At 46.9% G+C, this 19,144-nt stretch overlaps 1 protein-coding gene across 1 annotated transcript in view; it reads left to right on the forward strand.

Moving 5' to 3' along the window:
* LOC309556410 (uncharacterized protein) overlaps positions 1 to 18,836 on the forward strand; it is a gene marked incomplete at its 3' end in the record, with an annotated part of 57,536 nt that extends 38,700 nt beyond the window's left edge. Inside the window, exons 4-7 of the mRNA XM_082258877.1 lie at positions 1,647 to 1,678; positions 6,221 to 6,278; positions 14,266 to 14,385; positions 18,628 to 18,836. Coding sequence (XP_082115003.1) covers positions 1,647 to 1,678; positions 6,221 to 6,278; positions 14,266 to 14,385; positions 18,628 to 18,836 — 419 coding nt within the window. The remainder of the gene's footprint in view (positions 1 to 1,646; positions 1,679 to 6,220; positions 6,279 to 14,265; positions 14,386 to 18,627) is intronic.
* Between the last annotated feature and the right edge of the window lie 308 nt (positions 18,837 to 19,144).

The raw sequence follows: 19,144 nt of genomic DNA on the forward strand, positions 1-19,144 counted from the left end.
TGATCTGAAAAAAGATCTGTGCACTATAATAGTGACACTGTGACAGGGCAATGAAGGGGTTAACTGGGGGTGATCAGGGGGTTAAATCTTTATTAGGGGCTATATGGCAGGGACCCTAAAGCTATCTGGGACTGCCTCTAACTATCACTAACTGCCTCTCAAACTAACTAAATTCACAAGTGATACTAATACAGTGATCAGTAACATTTCTGTATAATGTATTTAGTGTACACTGTGACAGGGTTAACAGGGGGTGATCAGGGGTTAAATATTTTTTGAGGGATATATGGCAGGAACCCTAAACCTATTTGGGACTACCACTAACTGCCTATCACACTATCTGAAGTCATAAGTGACACTAATACAGTGATCAGTAAATTATCTGTATACTGTATATAGTGTACACTGTGACAGGGAGTGAAAGGGTTAATTAGGGGGTGATCAGGGGGTTAAATGTGTGCCTATATGTACTAGTGTCAGTGTGCTGCTTCTGTAATCAGTTGATGTTCTCTCTCTCGCGCTGGAACCGAAAAGAACTTCAGGAGAGGAGATTACATCATATCCTGTGCCTGTGTTTACATTACATGGGCACAGGATGTTCTGCCATTGGTCAGAACTGATCAACATGTTCAGGCCAAATATCGTCGGCAAATGGTTAACGGTACCTTAAAAGCACATCTAGTGCAATTTTATTGATATACAAAAAGATTTTTCAATAAAAACATGTTGATAAAAAATATACTTAGATACTAGACATAAAAATCTAAATCTATTAGAGAAATATTGTGTAATTCCCAAACGATTAAACGTATCTGTCCACCCTGCTGCAGTCAGGTGGTGGATTGTCTCGTCTCCAGACCTAAACCCTATTGAGCATCTGTGGGGCATCTTCAAACAGAAGGTGGAGGAGCACAAGGTCTCTAACATCCACCAGCTCTGTGATGTCGTCATGGAGGAATGGAAAAGGACTCCAGTGGCAACCTGTGAAGCTCTGGTGAAATCCATGCCCAAGAGGGTTAAGGCAGTGCTGGAAAAAAATGGTGGTGACCAAAATATTGACACTTTGGGCCCAATTTGAACATTTTAACTTAGGGGTGTACTCAATTTTTTTGCCAGCGGTTTAGACATTAATGGCTGTGTGTTGAGTTATTTTGAGGGGACAGCAAATTTACACTGTTATACAAGCTGTGCACTCACTACTTTACATTGTAGCAAAGTGTCATTTCTTCAGTGTTGTCACATGAAAAGATAGAATAAAATATTCACAAAAATGTGAGGGGTGTACTCACTTTTATGGGACACTGTAAGTGGTCCACATGAACCTGGTGTAGAGTTATTGACTTTTAGGTCAAGAGAGCACTCTTTAGGTCTGGAGGAAAAGAGATTTTACCTCCTCCACCGAAAAAGCTTCTTTGCATTAGGAGCTGTGAGTAGTTCTGGCCAGCTCTATCTAGAGATGGATGCATTCCTAAATGCACAAAACATAACTGGATACTAACATTTATACCTAAACTGTGGATGCATGTGGGTATGGGATTGTGTATATGGAGCTTTCTATTTATTTATTTTTTTATTTTTTTCTGTTGGTTGAAGTAGTGTATTTTTCAGACCTGACTAACTATGTAACTATATAACCTTTATCAAAGTCAGTAATAGTGTTGATGCTGTCTTTGTGAGGGTAACCCCAATCAAGCACAGAAATATATGATAGAAGATCTTAGCTTTTTTCACGTTAGCGCTCCAATATGGAGCAGTACAACCCATTGTTATGCTAATATGGGGGGGGGAGCTTGAATATATATACACAGGTATATTCCATTATTTTTTAATTCTACGCTCACAAGCAGGGGCGGACTGATAACCCATGGGGCCCCCGGGCAATATGAGATCATGGGGCCCCCCTGTGTCCATGTCCATGAGTACACATGTTGCAGCAGGAGTTAAACCCCCTGTTGCTTTTGGTGGGTTATCGTGACCCATTCAAGTGAATGAGGCCCACTTGGCAAACACCCTGCAACCATGTGCAATGCATATAGTTTCAGCATGCTAGTGTGTGATTCAAGGAGTTGAAGCAGGTGATGAGGAGGCAATACAACGCCTTCTTATTGCCTACTTTAACCCTTTTTTTTTGCTGTACTGCACAAGGTTGCACAGCCTTTGCAATGCAGCCCCATTCACTTGAATGAGTTATGCTTGGCAGGTGCTACACCTGCCAAGCGTGACAGGACATATAATTCCTGATGCGGCTGCAACATGTGTACACCCCTGGCCCTTGCAGTTAAAGGGGGTGTGGTGGGGGTGAGTAAATACAGGGCTCAATTCTGAGGTTTTCCTGCCCCCAAACTGCAAATTTAAACAGGCCCTTCCTGTCCTGAACACCTTATCACAGTTGGTGTTAAGGGGACCCCTTGGATGAGGACAGAGAGGGACCCCTGAGATAAAGACAGAGAGTGACCCTTGGAATGACAGAGAGTAGCTCCTGGGATAAGAACAGAGAAGGACCCCTGGGATAAGGACAGAGAGGGGCCCCAGGGATGAGAGCAGAGAGGGGGAGCCTTAGGATGAGAGCAGAGAGGGTCCTGGAATGAGAACAGAGAGGGGGTCCAGGGATGAGAGCAGAGAGGGGGTCCAGGGATGAGAGCAGAGAGGGGGTCCTGAGATGAGAGCAGAGAGGGGGTCCTGGAATGAGAGCAGAGAGGGGGTCCTGAGATGAGAGCAGAGAGGGGGTCCTGGGATGAGAGCAGAGAGGGGGTCCTGAGATGAGAGCAGAGAGGGGGTCCTGGGATTAGAGCTGAGAGAGACCCCTGGGATGAGAGCAGAGAGGGGGGTCCTGGGATGAGAGCAGAGAGGGGGTCCTGAGATGAGAGCAGAGAGGGGGTCCTGGAATGAGAGCAGAGAGGGGGTCCTGAGATGAGAGCAGAGAGGGGGTCCTGGGATGAGAGCAGAGAGGGGGTCCTGAGATGAGAGCAGAGAGGGGGTCCTGGGATTAGAGCTGAGAGAGACCCCTGGGATGAGAGCAGAGAGGGGGGTCCTGGGATGAGAGCAGAGAGGGGGTCCTGAGATGAGAGCAGAGAGGGGGTCCTGGGATGAGAGCAGAGAGGGGGTCCTAAGATGAGAGCAGAGAGGGGGTCCTGGGATGAGAGCAGAGAGGGGGTCATGGGATGAGAGCAGAGAGGGGGTCCTGGGATGAGAGCAGAGAGGGGGTCCTGGGATGAGAGCTGAGAGAGACCCCTGGGATGAGAGCAGAGAGGGGGTCCTGAGATGAGAGCAGAGAGGGGGTCCTGGAATGAGAGCAGAGAGGGGGTCCTGAGATGAGAGCAGAGAGGGGGTCCTGGGATGAGAGCAGAGAGGGGGTCCTGGGATGAGAGCAGAGAGGGGGTCCTGGGATGAGAGCCGAGAGAGACCCCTGGGATGAGAGCAGAGAGGGGGGTCCTGGGATGAGAGCAGAGAGGGGGTCCTGGGATGAGAGCTGAGAGAGACCCCTGGGATGAGAGCAGAGAGGGGGTCCTGGGATGAGAGCAGAGAGGGGGTCCTGGGATGAGAGCAGAGAGGGGGTCCTGGGATGAGAGCAGAGAGGGGGTCCTGGGATGAGAGCAGAGAGGGGGTCCTGGGATGAGAGCAGAGAGGGGGGTCCTGGGATGAGAGCAGAGAGGGGGCCATAGGATGAGAGCAGAGAGGGGGCCCTGGGATGAGAGCAGAGAGGGGGCCCTGGGATGAGAGCAGAGAGGGGGTCCTGGGATGAGAGCAGAGAGGGGGGTCCTGGGATGAGAGCAGAGAGGGGGCCATAGGATGAGAGCAAAGAGGGGGCCATGGGATGGGAGCAGAGAGGGGGCCCTGGGATGAGGAGAGAGGGGGTCCTGGGATGAGAGCAGAGAGGGGGGTCCTGGGATGAGGAGAGAGGGGCCCTGGGATGAGGAGATGGGGGTCCTGGGATGAGGAGATGGGGGTCCTGGGATGAGGAGATAGGGGTCCTGGGATGAGGAGAGAGGGGCCCTGGGATGAGGAGAGAGGGGGTCCTGGGATGAGGAGATGGGGGTCCTGGGATGAGGAGATGGGGGTCCTGGGATGAGGAGATAGGGGTCCTGGGATGAGGAGAGAGGGGCCCTGGGATGAGGAGAGAGGGGGTCCTGGGATGAGGAGAGAGGGGTCCTGGGATGAGGAGAGAGGGGTCCTGGGATGAGGAGATGGGGGTCCTGGGATGAGGAGAGAGGGGTCCTGGGATGAGGAGAGAGGGGGTCCTGGGATGAGGAGAGAGGGGTCCTGGGATGAGGAGATGGGGGTCCTGGGATGAGGAGATAGGGGTCCTGGGATGAGGAGATGGGGGTCCTGGGATGAGGAGAGAGGGGTCCTGGGATGAGGAGAGAGGGGCCCTGGGATGAGGAGAGAGGGGGTCCTGGGATGAGGAGAGAGGGGTCCTGGGATGAGGAGAGAGGGGTCCTGGGATGAGGAGATGGGGGTCCTGGGATGAGGAGAGAGGGGCCCTGGGATGAGGAGAGAGGGGGTCCTGGGATGAGGAGAGAGGGGCCCTGGGATGAGGAGAGAGGGGGTCCTGGGATGAGGAGAGAGGGGGTCCTGGGATGAGGAGAGAGGGGCCCTGGGATGAGGAGAGAGGGGTCCTGGGATGAGGAGAGAGGGGGTCCTGGGATGAGCAGAGAGGGGTCCTGGGATGAGGAGAGAGGGGGTCCTGGGATGAGGAGATAGGGGGTCCTGGGATGAGGAGAGAGGGGTCCTGGGATGAGGAGAGAGGGGTCCTGGGATGAGGAGAGAGGGGGTCCTGGGATGAGGAGAGAGGGGTCCTGGGATGAGGAGAGAGGGGTCCTGGGATGAGGAGAGAGGGGTCCTGGGATGAGGAGAGAGGGGGTCCTGGGATGAGGAGAGAGGGGTCCTGGGATGAGGAGAGAGGGGTCCTGGGATGAGGAGAGAGGGGTCCTGGCATGAGGAGAGGGGGGGTCCTGGGATGAGGAGAGGGGGGGTCCTGGGATGAGGAGATAGGGGGTCCTGGGATGAGGAGAGAGGGGTCCTGGGATGAGGAGAGAGGGGTCCTGGGATGAGGAGAGAGGGGGTCCTGGGATGAGGAGAGAGGGGTCCTGGGATGAGGAGAGAGGGGTCCTGGGATGAGGAGAGAGGGGGTCCTGGGATGAGGAGAGAGGGGTCCTGGGATGAGGAGAGAGGGGTCCTGGGATGAGGAGAGAGGGGTCCTGGGATGAGGAGATAGGGGGTCCTGGGATGAGGAGAGAGGGGTCCTGGGATGAGGAGAGAGGGGTCCTGGGATGAGGAGAGAGGGGGCCCTGGGATGAGGAGAGAGGGGTCCTGGGATGAGGAGAGAGGGGGCCCTGGGATGAGGAGAGAGGGGTCCTGGGATGAGGAGAGAGGGGTCCTGGGATGAGGAGAGAGGGGGTCCTGGGATGAGGAGAGGGGGGGTCCTGGGATGAGGAGAGAGGGGGTCCTGGGATGAGGAGAGAGGGGTCCTGGGATGAGGAGATGGGGGTCCTGGGATGAGGAGATGGGGGTCCTGGGATGAGGAGAGAGGGGGTCCTGGGATGAGTGGCAATCTGCACCTCTTTGATTTGGGGAGAAGGGGCGGTAAGAGAACATGTGCTGGGGGGTGCATTTGGAGGGGAGAGGTCAGAGTTGAAATTCCCTCACACCACCTCCTCACCTTCTAGCACAAGTCATCCCCCCTCCAAAAGCATCCCCCTAGCATATGCCCCCGCCCCCATCACTTCTCCATATGTGCATCCTTGTTATCTGTCCCCCTTCCGTATCCATAAACTATGTACAGTACATACCTCAGATAATCAGTGCAGCTCTTGAAGTTAATGTCCCTCCTCCCCGGCTACTCCTCCTCCTCCTGTCTGTGTACTTCAGAGCCGTGGAGGAGGATCCTTGGTGAGCTCTGTGTACTGTGCAGGCATCAGTTGGGGGAGAGATGTAAGTGTCGGCTGCTGCAGAGGGACGATCGCTGCGTGAGGGAGCCCAGGCACCCTGAAAGAGATGCAGGGAAGGTGTCCTGAGTGCCCACGCTAGTGTGTCTCTGTCAGGCCAGTTACCGGAGCTCAGCGCTGGAACTTGTTCTGGCACTGGGCTCCGGGATCATCACAGATGCTTTGGAAGGTAGGTGCCAGGAGCCTTTCATGGGGCCCCCTACTAGCCCCGGGCCCTCGGGCAGTGCCCGAGTGCCCTAATGGTCAGTCCGCCCCTGCTCACAAGCTTCCTCCAGCTTACAATGGCAGCACACACATATATCCTACTGCTGGCAGCTATCTGTGCAGGAGCAGGTAAGGGGGCCACTGATACTATTATTACTATGATTTTTTATCTAGGGATTTTTTTAAATAGTTTGACACAATTAAAAAAAAAAAAAGAAAAGCAAACTTCTATCAAAAAGTAATGTATATAAACTAGATATTTACAATACTCTTTGAGATGAATGCGGCAAAGTACCATTAAATCTTCCTTAAAGTTGGATTATTGTGTCCTGCTCAATGGCTGCAGGCATTCTGTTGTCCGGGGTTGGAGACCCTAGGTGCCTGCACTTTTTTTTCTCTTTTTTTGGTGCCTTCATTTTTTTTTTTTTTTTCAATTTTTGATCCCGTAGATGGATCCCATTGCCTCTCAGGACCCTCCCAAAGCCTACTGCCTCTCCAACCTTCTCCTTCCCATCTACTCTGGACCCCTATATTCCTACCTACACCACCTTACCCCTCTCCGTCTTAATTAACTCTCTCAAATTCTTGCAGTGGAATATGATTTTCTTCTGTATGCCACCTTCACACTTACAACTGGTTGTTTTTTGTGCTAAAGCTGGTATTAAACCTGTTGAATATTGTTAGAAAATATTCCTTTTCAGAACGTTTGTTCAAATATCTAAGGGCAAAATTTTAAAATCTTTTACAGCCAGACCAAGCAAATAAAAAAAAGAAAAAATCAAAGGACAATGGTGGAAATCTTTTGTTGAATCCAATGGAAGCTCTAAAATCAATACTAATTTTATGTGCATGCACTTGTCAATGTTAAGTAGAGCATTTGTTTTGCAAAAACTAAGACATTGACAATCAGTATTAAAAAAAAAGTAATTAAGAAAGTAATTAAAATTAGTTAAGCTTGTGAAGTCAAATGGCTAAACGAGCAATTCTTATGTTACCTCGTCCAAATAAAATTCTACAGATGTAACGCCAGCATTAGGAATCTCAAAACAGTCAATGGATGTACCATCTTAATATACTCATCATTTTACGTGAACACTGTGTTGCTTCTGCAATCTTTATGCATAAATGAATAATAACAAAGAATATATTTAAAAATGGATTAATAAAACATTTGTATCTCTCTTTTGGAGGGGTTATGAGAAATGGCCTCTCCACACTGGATATTGCACTAAACATGTAGGTAAAAAAGAGAACCAGAATCCTTACTAAGTGTAAGAGTGGTATTGATAATAAATGTGGCAGAGCCTCCACCCAGGACAGGACCTCTGTGAACATAGGGGATTTATTAGGAAATTAATAAGTAATCTGATTAACGTAATTGGGAGCAGAGCAGCTACTGCAACCAAAATATAGCATTAACTATAAGTATATAGATGTACACCATTATAGAAATAATTCAAGCTTTAAAGATGAGAAGAAAAATAATAAAATATGTTAAAAAAAATAAATACATGTTAGAAATAGTGAAAAAAAATAGCTTTAAATTATTTTTATTAAATGTTTCCAAAAACAAAAAGACAAATACAAGTAAAAAGACCATACCTATACAAAACATTTGAAGACACGCGTAGTATTCCTGAAATATACATAATAAAAAGAAAAAAAAAATCCCTAGGGATTCCATATACCCCACAGTGTACACATGATTCCCAGTCCTTTCCTTCTACAAAAAAAAATAGTAAAAATAAACAAAATAGTACATACATCCAATGTACAAATGGGTAATATCAATAGAGGGCCCAATAGGAGTACTGGTGGAACTGTGCACATATACCCTGGTATAAATAGTTATTATTAGAGATACCTCCAGATACAACAAAGTCCAGTTGCAGGGGCCACTAAGAATGGTCATGATGCAGCTTCTGTCTTAGTGTTGAAGACCTGAAGACAAGATCAGTAATGATGGAGAGATCTTCCAACCAGTCTAGAATGCAGATTCTCTCCAGCAAAAAACATGGTGTGATACTGGAACTGAGGATCTACTCTGCATCTTAGTATCTAGTATTTTTCTAATCTGCTATGTAACCGGACCCATAACTATCAGAAGTGGCCATCAGATGCCTAACCTGGCTCTAGCCTATGTTGGTTTATGAGTTCTAAGCTAAAACTAGCTAAAGAATCCCAGACCAGAGGAGACAAGGTTAACTAGGCTAACAGGAGTTGCATATACATGATACTTCGAAAACAGTAATTGGTGGAAGGTGACTTCTACACACATAGAGTAGCACAAAGCTAGCTATCTGATACTGTGCATCAGCATCATGAATATGAGATGTAAGGTTTGCCTGAGGCTGGGGCGAGTCACACCCTGAAGTGTCATCTGAGCCATCTTTGTCACTGACTTGAAGAATAGGCAGCAAATAATTTGTTTGCCAGACTTTGATGTTGGCATCTGGTCCCTTTATCTTGTATACGAGAATCATAGTTACATAGTTAATCTGGTTGACAAAAAGACACTAGTCCAGCATAGAAAAAAAACACACACATACAAATAGAAAACCTCCATATATACAGTACAATCCTATACCCACAGTTGATCCAGAGGAAGGCAAAAAACCCCAATAAAGCTTGATCTAAAGTGCTCCAGCGGGGAGGAATCCTTCCTGATACCTCAAGAGGCAATCAGATATTCACTGGATCAACTCTACCTATAAATATTAGTATCCAGTTATATTATGTAAATTATATAAAAAGGTGATATCCACTTTGTGGACAAAATATTCCTAATAAGCCCCCGTTCACACTGGGGCGACCTGTCAGGCGACCTGGTCGCCTGACAGGTAGCCGTAGGTCGCCTTCCATAGAGAAGCTGCGGACCCGTTCTAATAGGAGGAGACACAAGTCGCTCCGACTTAGAAAAATGGTCCGGAGCTTCTTTGGGGTGACCCGGAGCGACCTGCATAGACTTCAATGTTATGAAGTCCGTGCCGGCCGCTCCGAGGTCGCGCCGCGACCTATGAGGTCGCCCGGCAAAGTAGCGTCGCCCCAGTGTGAACAGGGCCTAAGGCGACACCTCAAAAAAAAAAAATAATAATAATAATAATAAAACGTATGTAACAACAACATAAGCAAATAATACATTAAAGTCCAAGCAATAAAGCTGACATTCTAGTGTAGTGTCAAATATTGTGACAGATTTAAAGCAGCAATGACACCAGTGTTGACAAAGCAGTTCTTCAGTGATCTCCCACAGGCCACCACCAATAAGTGAACTGCAAACTCACCAAAGCGAGTAGCTGCCATCACAGCAGCCCAAATGCCCAAAACAGCATGATGATCAAGCAAGTGACATTGCAGCATAGGGACTCCAATGACTTCTTTAGAAAGCCTCCAACTATGAATGAAGAAAGCTCACCGAGAGCCAGAGAAAGATTGCAATAGTGTAGTAGTCACATCTAGAAGCCACTCAAGCTTAAAATCTCTTCCCTGATCTGAGTGTAACCATGGGGTAGGCCATAATGGATGAAATAGTTCTCCCAAAGCATTCTCACAACTGTAAATGTCCTTTGATCCTTGGTAGGAACAGCTTGCGCGTATTGGGTAAATTTGTTGGTCACCACCAGTAAATTTCCAATTCCTCCTAAATCATTGTCAATGCAGAGATAATCTAAATCCATAGGGCACGAACAGCCGCGGTATCTCTCATTTGGGCCAAAAGAAATGGTCCTGAACCATTGGGCCAAAGTTTTCTCAGGTCCCAGATGACCATGGTGATCATGTAGACTTCTGAAAACAATTTTTTGGAAACAATATGGGAGAACCAGTTATCTCATGATACAACACCACACGAGCTGTCCTTTGTCCTAAACTTCTCCCAATCCCTTAGAAACTGACCACACATAGTAGGTAGAGCTTTCCTCAATACTACTAGGTCTTTGGCACTCGTGGTCGTATACAGGGGTCCAAAAAAGGGATCAGCATGGGGCGCATGCCTGGCTTCTGGACAGGCCGGCGTGTGAGCACTGAGCTACGGGCTCCATCTACTCTCTATGACCCCCGCTTAGCTGCTATCCGCTTCAACAGCATCGGGGGGGGGGGTAAGCCCCATCCCTTTCTGAGACCCACGGGCACCCCATGGGCAAAATAGGCTAGCAGAAGCACATCTATTTCCCTTCAGTTGGGTGACCGTTAGAAAGGGTAGAGGGAAGAGTGCCAGGGAGGCTAGTCCTTAGTTGGTACATCCTAACAAATTTGCCAAGTTGCATGTTGATGGGAATATCAGCTCAGGGGGGGCAGCAATGGAGCAGGCGCCCTCCCCCAGCTGCCAGGGGAGCGGCGGCTCCAGGAAGGAGGAGGGCGAGACTCAGGAAAGGTTAGACAGGTTGTGGTAGTGGGGGACTCAAACATGAAGAGGATAGAGAGGGCAATCTGTAGAAACAATCGTGGTAACCAAACAATATGTTGTTTACCGGCACATCGCAGATCGGGTAGATAGAATATTGGGCGGGGCTGGGGACGACCCAGTGGTCATGGTGCATGTGGGAACCAATGACCAAGTAAGAGGAAGGTGGAGGGTCCTAAAGAACGATTTCAGGGACTTAGGGAATAGATTGAGGAATAGGACCTCCAAGGTGGTTTTCTCTGAAATACTACCGGTACCTCGAGCCACACAAGAGAGGCAGAAGGAGATTAGGGAACTTAACAAGTGGCTGAGGAACTGGTGTAGGATGGAGGGGTTCGGGTTCCTGGAGAACTGGGTTGACTTCTCAGTCGGCTACCGGCTCTTTAGTACGGACGGGGTGCACCTTAATGGGGACAGTACAGCTCTTTTGGGGAGAAAGATGGCCACCAAGTTGGAGGGACTTTTAAACTAGGAGACGGGGGGAAGGGCTCAGAAGTAGAGTCAGTCAGGAGGGAGCAAAGGACAGAAGGAATTATTAGAGTCAGCAGCGACAGTAGATCCAAAACGTTAGTTGGAGGGTCTGTGCGGGCAAACCTCAGACCAAACAGGAATAAAAATAGGCACCATTCACTATCAACTTCCACAAATCTAAGAGGGGTATATGCAAATGCTAGGAGCCTTGCTAATAAAATGGATGAGTTGGAAATGTTAGTATGTGAGGAGGACATAGACCTTGTGGGAATAACAGAAACTTGGTTCGACTCCTCACATGACTGGCTGGCCAAAATCCAAGGGTATACTGTGTACTGGAAGGACAGGGAAGGAAAAGGGGGAGGGGTGTGTCTCTATATCAAGAATAATGTAAGGGTGATAGAGAGGAGTGATATTATGGAAGGGATGAGTACGGAGTTAGAATCCGTGTGGGTAGAACTCCATAGGGAAGAAATAAAGGGAAAAGTAATTGTGGGGGTTTGTTATAGGCCACCCAACCAAAGGGAGGAGGTAGAGCTGGAATCACTGTTGGGTAAAGTGGCAAAGCTGGGATCAGTCGTCATATTAGGGGGCTTCAATTATCCTGACATTGACTGGGAAGAGGGGACTACACACTCACAGAATGCCTGTCTCTTCATGGAAACCTTACAGGACAACTACATGTCTCAGTTGGTGGATTCTCCTACTAGAGAAAATACAGTGCTGAACCTATTGATCACTAATGACCCAGACCTAATCTCGGAGGTAGGAGTCCAGGACAACCTGGGCTCTAGCGATCACAGGATGATCACATTTAGCATAAATAACAATAAAACAAGGCAAGAGGGGAACATAAGAACTCTAAACTTCAGAAGGGCAAACTTTCCCAAATTGTGCTCATTGATGGAAAGGGTAAACTGGGACCAAACCCTGGGAACACTGACCACGGAGGAAAAATGGGAATGCTTTAGGAACATATTAAACAAATGCATCTCGCAGTGCATTCCTATGGGAAACAAATTTAGAAGAGACAAAGCCAAACCTGGCTGGCTAAACCATAATGTTAAAAAACGTATTAGGGGGAAAAAAATGGCCTTCAAGAAATATAAATCAGAGGTCACATTATCGGCTTTCCAGCAATACAAGGAAGCAAATAAGAAATGTAAATACGAAATCAAAATGGCTAAAATCAACTTCGAGAGACAAAGAGATAAGATAGTAAAAAGAACCCTAAGAAATTCTTTAACTATATCAACAGCAAAAAAACTAGGGCAGAGCATGTTGCACACATAATTAATGATGAGGGGAGGATGGTTACAGAGGACACCGAAAAGACAACCGTGCTTAATGCTTTTTTCTCCATAGTCTTTACACAGGAAAAGGAGAGGTACACTGACCATGACTGTATGGTTAGCAGTACTTTGCAGGACTTGCTGCTATGGCTAACAGAGGGTGAAATCAGGGAAAGGCTGGATAAAATTAACACAAATAAATCACCAGGCCCGGCTGGCGTACATCCGTGAGTACTTAAAGAACTTAGTAAAACTATATCTAGACCACTGTTCCTGATCTTTGCTGACAGTATTATGACAGGAAATGTACCAGGGGATTGGAAGAAAGCAAACGTGATACCGATATTCAAAAAAGGGCAGAGGCATGTCCCGCCAAATTATAGGCCGGTCAGCCAAACATTGATAGTATGTAAACTTCTGGAGGGGATGATAAGCAAACTCTACGATATAGTCCCTTAAGACAACAACATCATCAGCAGTAATCAGCACAGGTTTACAAATGGGCGTTCTTGTCAAACCAATTTGTTAACATTCTACGAGGAGGTGAGCTGTAAGCTAGATAGGGGGAGACCAGTGGATGTGGTGTACCTGGATTTCGCTAAGGCGTTTGATACAGTTCCCCACAAGCGCTTAATTTATAAAATAAGGTCTGCAGGCATCGACCACAAGGTTTGCTCTTGGATACGGAACTGGCTAAAAGGGCGTGTCCAAAGGGTGGTAATAAATAGCGCATACTCAGACTGGTCTGGGCGCATACTCAGACTGGTCTGGGGTGGTAAGTGGGGTCCCCCAAGGCTCAGTCCTGGGACCAAACTTATTCAATTTATTCATAAACAGCATTGAGGACGGGATCAGTAGTTCTATATCAGTTTTTGCAGATGACACAAAATTTGTCAGGGCAATAACTATAGAGTGGGCAACGACATGGCAAATGAGGTTTAATGTGGAGAAGTGTAAGGTTTTGCACTTGGGGACTAAAAACATAAAAGCACAATACACTTTGGGGGGGGGGAACCTTTGGGGGAATCAAAAATGGAGAAAGATCTGGGAGTCTTGGTAGAGGATAGACTAAGCAATAGTATGCAATGTCAAGCGGCTGCTGCTAAAGCCAGCAGAATATTAGCATGCATAAAGAAGGGGATGTATTCCAGAGATAAAACTATAATCCTACCACTTTATAAAACTCTGGAGTATTCCGTCCAGTTCTGGGCACCAGTCCTCCGGTAGGATGTGCTGGAACTTGAGAGAGTCCAGAGAAGGGCAACAAAAATAATTAGGGGAATGGAGGATCTCAGCTATGAGGAAAGACTACAAGCATTGAACTTATTCTCTCTGGAGAAGAGACGCTTGAGAGGGGATATGATATCAATGTACAAATACTGTACTGGTGACCCTAGCATAAGGAACAAATTTTTCAGAGAAAGGGAATACAATAAGACACGTGGCCACTCACTAAAACTAGAGAAAAAACGGTTTAACCTTAAAATACGTAGGGGGTTCTTTACTGTCAGAGCAGTAAGGATGTGGAATTCTCTTCCACAAGCAATGGTATCAGCAGGGAGCATCAATAGTTTCAATAAACTATTGAGCGGGCACCTTAAAGACCACAACATACAGGGGTACACAGTGTACAGTTAACAGCAAACACACACACACACATCATAGGTTGAACTGGATGGACTGATGTCTTTTTTAGACCTCACAAACTATGTAACTATGTAACTTGTTCTTGAATCTCTACATAAAACCATCTCTGATATTTTTTACAGGCATAATGCATCGTGGACTTACATCATTGAGAATTATGATTAAAAGGGAGGAAATCCATTATATTGGTGAAAACAGTGGTGTACTCATCATGTACTGCTTTTATTAGTATACTGCAAGTGTAGAAGTTTTATCTGCTTTTATTGAGAGATGGAGTCACACTTTAAATTGTTCTTTTTTTCAGCCTATTCCCTGAAATGTTACACATGCACCGAACAAACCAGCAACAGCAATTGCATGACAGCGGCAAACTGCTCATCCGGATACGGCTACTGTATGACGGCTGTAGGAACTGCTTCAGCATGTAAGACTTTACAAAATGTAGCAGGTTTTCCAGGCATTGGGCCTGATGTGGGTCTGCCATTGTTACTGGCTACCTCTCCAGCCCATGTGAGCTGCGACCCTGGGTGTGAGAACTGAGACATAGATAACTCTGGCATCTTGATTTTGTGGTTTTTATTGTATTTAGGGGATGGGAGAAGGGAATGAGTGGGATACTCCTTTAGGCTCAACTAGATACACTTGGGACTTAAGCCAGGAAAAATGCCTGTTGGCGCTTTCTTGACGCCAGCTAACGCTCACTAACTCTGAGAACACACTGTAACTTGATAGAAGTGCTGGATCCTTGACTTTATAAGTCCAAAAGACCCAGGACTGTGGATTGTAGAACTACTGACACTGCTGTATTGCAAAGTCACTGAATACTCCCCTCCCGCCTTGCACTGGCTTGAGGTAGTACGTTGTAGATTTCTGTAAGGCTGCAACTGTTAACTGACACACTCTGTACAATTCAGGGCCCAAATGCAGGTGCCCCCTTTGACCTTGAACTCTTTGGGGTTCACTGACTATACACCCCCCTTTGTAACTTCAGGGTCCTCAACCTAGGTACCCCCTTTCTCAGCTAGCTGACATTGGATCCCAGATCCTCTTCCAGAGTGGTCCCCTCTGACTTCAGGCAGACCCCCAGGGGCAATCCTCAGTACTCACGACCTGTGTAGGTTTTCCTGGGACTGGACCCCTCTCGCTTCCCGCAGGTTCTCGGCACACCGGATCCCCTCAGATCAACTCAGCACTCTCTCTGGACTAAGGCGACACCACGAGACATCCGCTTCCTCAGACAAGAGGAGAGGCAGCCGTTCTCTCCCTCCTGGGACTCTGCTCCCGCCAAAGACACCATGCCACGCACCTCCCTCAAAACTTATACCCACTCCTAGAATCCTTTGCAGCATAATCTGCCTTCTGGGGTAGTTACAGTGCGCCTCCGGGGCTGCGCTCCCTCCCCCACTCGTCAGCGTGGAAGCCGATGCAGCGGGCAGGTGGCTCCGATTGCCGCCTGACACTCGTGATCGTTCCCCGCTGAGAGAGAAGAACATTCAGCTGTTGTAAACGTGCGCCTGTATCTAGGGGGCGAGCACGCACCGCCGCTGGAACGCTCCCGCCCCTGCTCATCAGCGGGGAAGCCGATGCAGCGGGCAGGCGGCTCCGATTGCCGCCTGACACCCACGATCGTTCCCCGCTGAGAGAGAAGAACGGTCGGCTGTTGTAAACACAGCTGACCGTTCTTCTCCCTGGAATGATCATAGAGCCCCTGTGATCCTTCTATATAGGATCACTTGTCTCTATGGTCATTTCAGAAGCCACGCCCCCCCCCCACAGTTAGAATCACTCTCCTAGTTAGTAGACGCAATAACTTTTGCGCAAACCAAATACGCTTATTGCGATTTTTTTTTTTACCAAACATATGTAGCAGAAAACAAATTGGCCTAAAATGTTAAAAAATTTAGATTTTTTTTTTAATTTTTTGGGGGGGGAATGTTATATATCAGTATGTAAAAAATATTGTTTTTTTTTTTTCAAAATTGTCGCTCTTTTTTTAAAAAATTAAAAATCGCACAGGTCATCAAATACCACCAAAAGAAAGCTCTTTTTGTGGGGAAAAAATGACGTAAATTTAATTTGGGTACAGCGTCGCACGACCGCGCAATTGTCCGTTAAAATAACGCAGTGCCGAATCGCAAAATATAGCCTGGTCAGGAATGGGGAAAAATCTTCCGGTCTTAAAGTGGTTAAAAATACGCTCATTTAGAATTTTTTTGTCAAAGACATGTAGCTAAATACATTTTGGCCTAAATATATGACAAAAATTTCATATATTGGATATTTTTTAACTGTCAAAGTAGAAAATGTCAATTTTTTCGCAAAATTTTCGCTCTTTTTTTATTAATATCGCAAAAAATGAAAAGCGCAGAGGTGATCAAATACCACCAAAAGAAAGCTCTGTTTGTGGGAAAAAAAGGACGTAAATTTAGTTTGGGTGCGGCATTGCAATTGTCCGTTAAATTCGCGCAGTGCCAAGTTGCAAAAATTGGCCTGGACATTAAGCAGGAAAATCCTCCGGTCCTAAAGTGGTTAACATTGACACCTACTGCAGATAGCAACTGCTGTGCCTTTTGAACGTGAATGTGAAATGAAATGTAGCGCTTTATGGTGTGAATGGGGCCTAAATATTCTGCACAATCTCAAGGCACCCCATTGTAAAGTGTACAAAAAAATAAATAAATAAATAAACTAATAGTTTTAAGTAGCCGCATCTACACATCTAGGACACCCAACATTGGAGGTAATTTGTTAGGTACATCACAGCACTGGCTGGCTTGCCCTATACACCAATGCTGCCAGAGCTGTCTTACCGAATGGGCACGCTGGGCAGTTGCCCGGGGGCCCCACCTGCCAAGGGACACAGCCCCAGCCAAGCATTAGTCCCAATTCCCATGTGCATCCCACCGTCGAACTTAGCAGGTGGCAAGCGCCTGTTGGCTCTGCGCTGCTGTCAGGCCACTTGGGCCACGGAGGGGGAGCCCACAACTGCAGGAACGCCTGTCCGCCTCCACGGGAACAGGAACACACAGGACAGTCGAGTCTGACTCCTGTCCATGTGTGTGTTCACCGGACCCAGCCGCCCAACTTGGAAGCGGTCATTAGCCTTGCACTGCTGTACCAATAAATATCTCCTTATCGACTATCTGCATTTTTCTTCTCGTGGGTGATTGTGTAGGCGGGGCCCCTGGGCCCATAATGCTACTAAGATGGCACTGAATGCTGCCCTATGCAAGCTTATGGGAATGCAAATGTAGTTAAATCATATCAGAAGAAGGTTAACCACTTGCCGACTGCTCACTAGAGCTGTACTGCGGCAAAGTGGCTCTTGTAGACCTACGTCGGCAGACCCTCCCCCTTCTAGGCGGCGCGCGCGCGCCGCCGGACGCTCGCTCCCGCTGTATTCAGTCACAGCGGGAGTCGGGCCAGGGGAGGAGCAGCGGCGATCGCCGCTGCTCTTCCCCGATTGTCGGGGAATCGAGTGTGGAGATCCGCCCGCTTGTGTAAACAAAGCGGGCGGATCTCCGAAGTGACAGACAGGGTCAGATTGCAGGGTTCAGCATAGCTGAACATGCGATCTGTCCTTGTGTCACTCAGTCACCTCCCCCCACATGTCAGTAAGCACCAGGCATACATTAACCCCTCCCTCTCCAATAAAATTAACCCCTTCCCTGCCAGTGTCATTTTTACAGTAACAGTGCATATATATAGCACTGATTACTGTAGTAATGTCACTGGTACCCCCAAAAGTGTCAAAAACGTCAGTCAGGGGTCCAATCTGTCCGCCGCAATGTCGCAGTCCCGCAAAAAAAATCGCAGATCGCCGCCATTACTCGTAAAAAAAAAAAACACCAAAAATGACAGAAATCTTTCCCTTAGTTAGTAAACGCAATAACTTTTGCGCAAACCAAACAAAATACGCTTATTGCGATTTGTTTTTACTAGTCATAGGTAGCAGAAAACAAATTGGCCAAAAATTTTTAAAAATTTTGATTTCATTTAAAAAAATGTGAAAAATATTGTTATTTTTTCAAAATTTACGCTCTTTTTTTTGTTTATAGCGCAAAAAGTAAAAATCACACAGGTGATCAAATACCACCAAAAGAAAGCTCTGTTTGTGGGGAAAAAGAATTTCATTTGGGTACGGCGTCGCACGACCGCGCAATTGGCAGTTAAAGTCGCACAGTGCCGAATCGCAAAAAGTGGCCCAGACGTAAGACAGCAAAATCCTCCGGTGGTAAAGTGGTTAACTTCAGGTCCAATACACCTGTCAGTGAATTTTGAATGATCTCAAAAGCATGTCAAACATCAAACTGATATCGAAAGTGCCCTACATTTGTTTATGGAAGCCCTTAGACACAGGTCAGGAATCTATAAGGAGTTTTAGAAGGTGTGTGGGACGGGGGGGGCTAGCTGGACTTGCACAGTAAAAGTCAGGATTGAATATACATTCAGGTGCTGGATCTACTGATCATTGGGACATATGGATTTCACCAAATTTTTCCTTATCATATTCTTAGCTTGAATTGGCCAGGTTTGTGACATGCACATTTTGAGAGGTACAAAGTCTCTACGCATTAGGAGGTTACATATTCCCGGTTCCAGGTTTTATCAAGGAAAGAGAATATATTTGATTTTTAAGATTGTTCCGTTTGTTTCCTCTCTGTAGATGGAATAACTGCAACCGTAATCACCAAGACATGTGAAACCACCTGCTCACCCGCCACTGTCACCGTTAATGGAGCTACAGGCACCGTGACCTGCTGCTCCTCTGACCTGTGCAACACCAGCGGAGCCATCAGCATCAAGTCCAGCTTTGCCGCCATTGTCCTGGTGCTGGGATCCATCTTTATGTTCTTCAGTGACTCATTTCTCTAATATATAATGTGAGATAACAGATTGTCCAACCAGCATCAATAAACCTGTTGTAATAAAAACCTTGGTGTTGTGTGCCTGTTTCTTGCCGTAGCTACAATATTATAAAGGAAAAAAAGCAGCGCTCCAAATAGTGCAACAACATATAACATTCAATTGTACGTAAAAAGTGAAATGTTCATGTACAAAATAGAACTCAATCTTAATAATGCAACACAAAAAATCTAAAACAGACCAAAAGTGCAAAACAATCCAGTAAAGGAATGATCCGTACAAAGTGAAAATAAAGGGATCCATCACCAGAAGCACCC

This window comes from Pelophylax lessonae, assembly GCF_965119305.1.
Source record: "Pelophylax lessonae genome assembly, chromosome: 5".
NCBI lineage: Eukaryota > Metazoa > Chordata > Amphibia > Anura > Ranidae > Pelophylax > Pelophylax lessonae.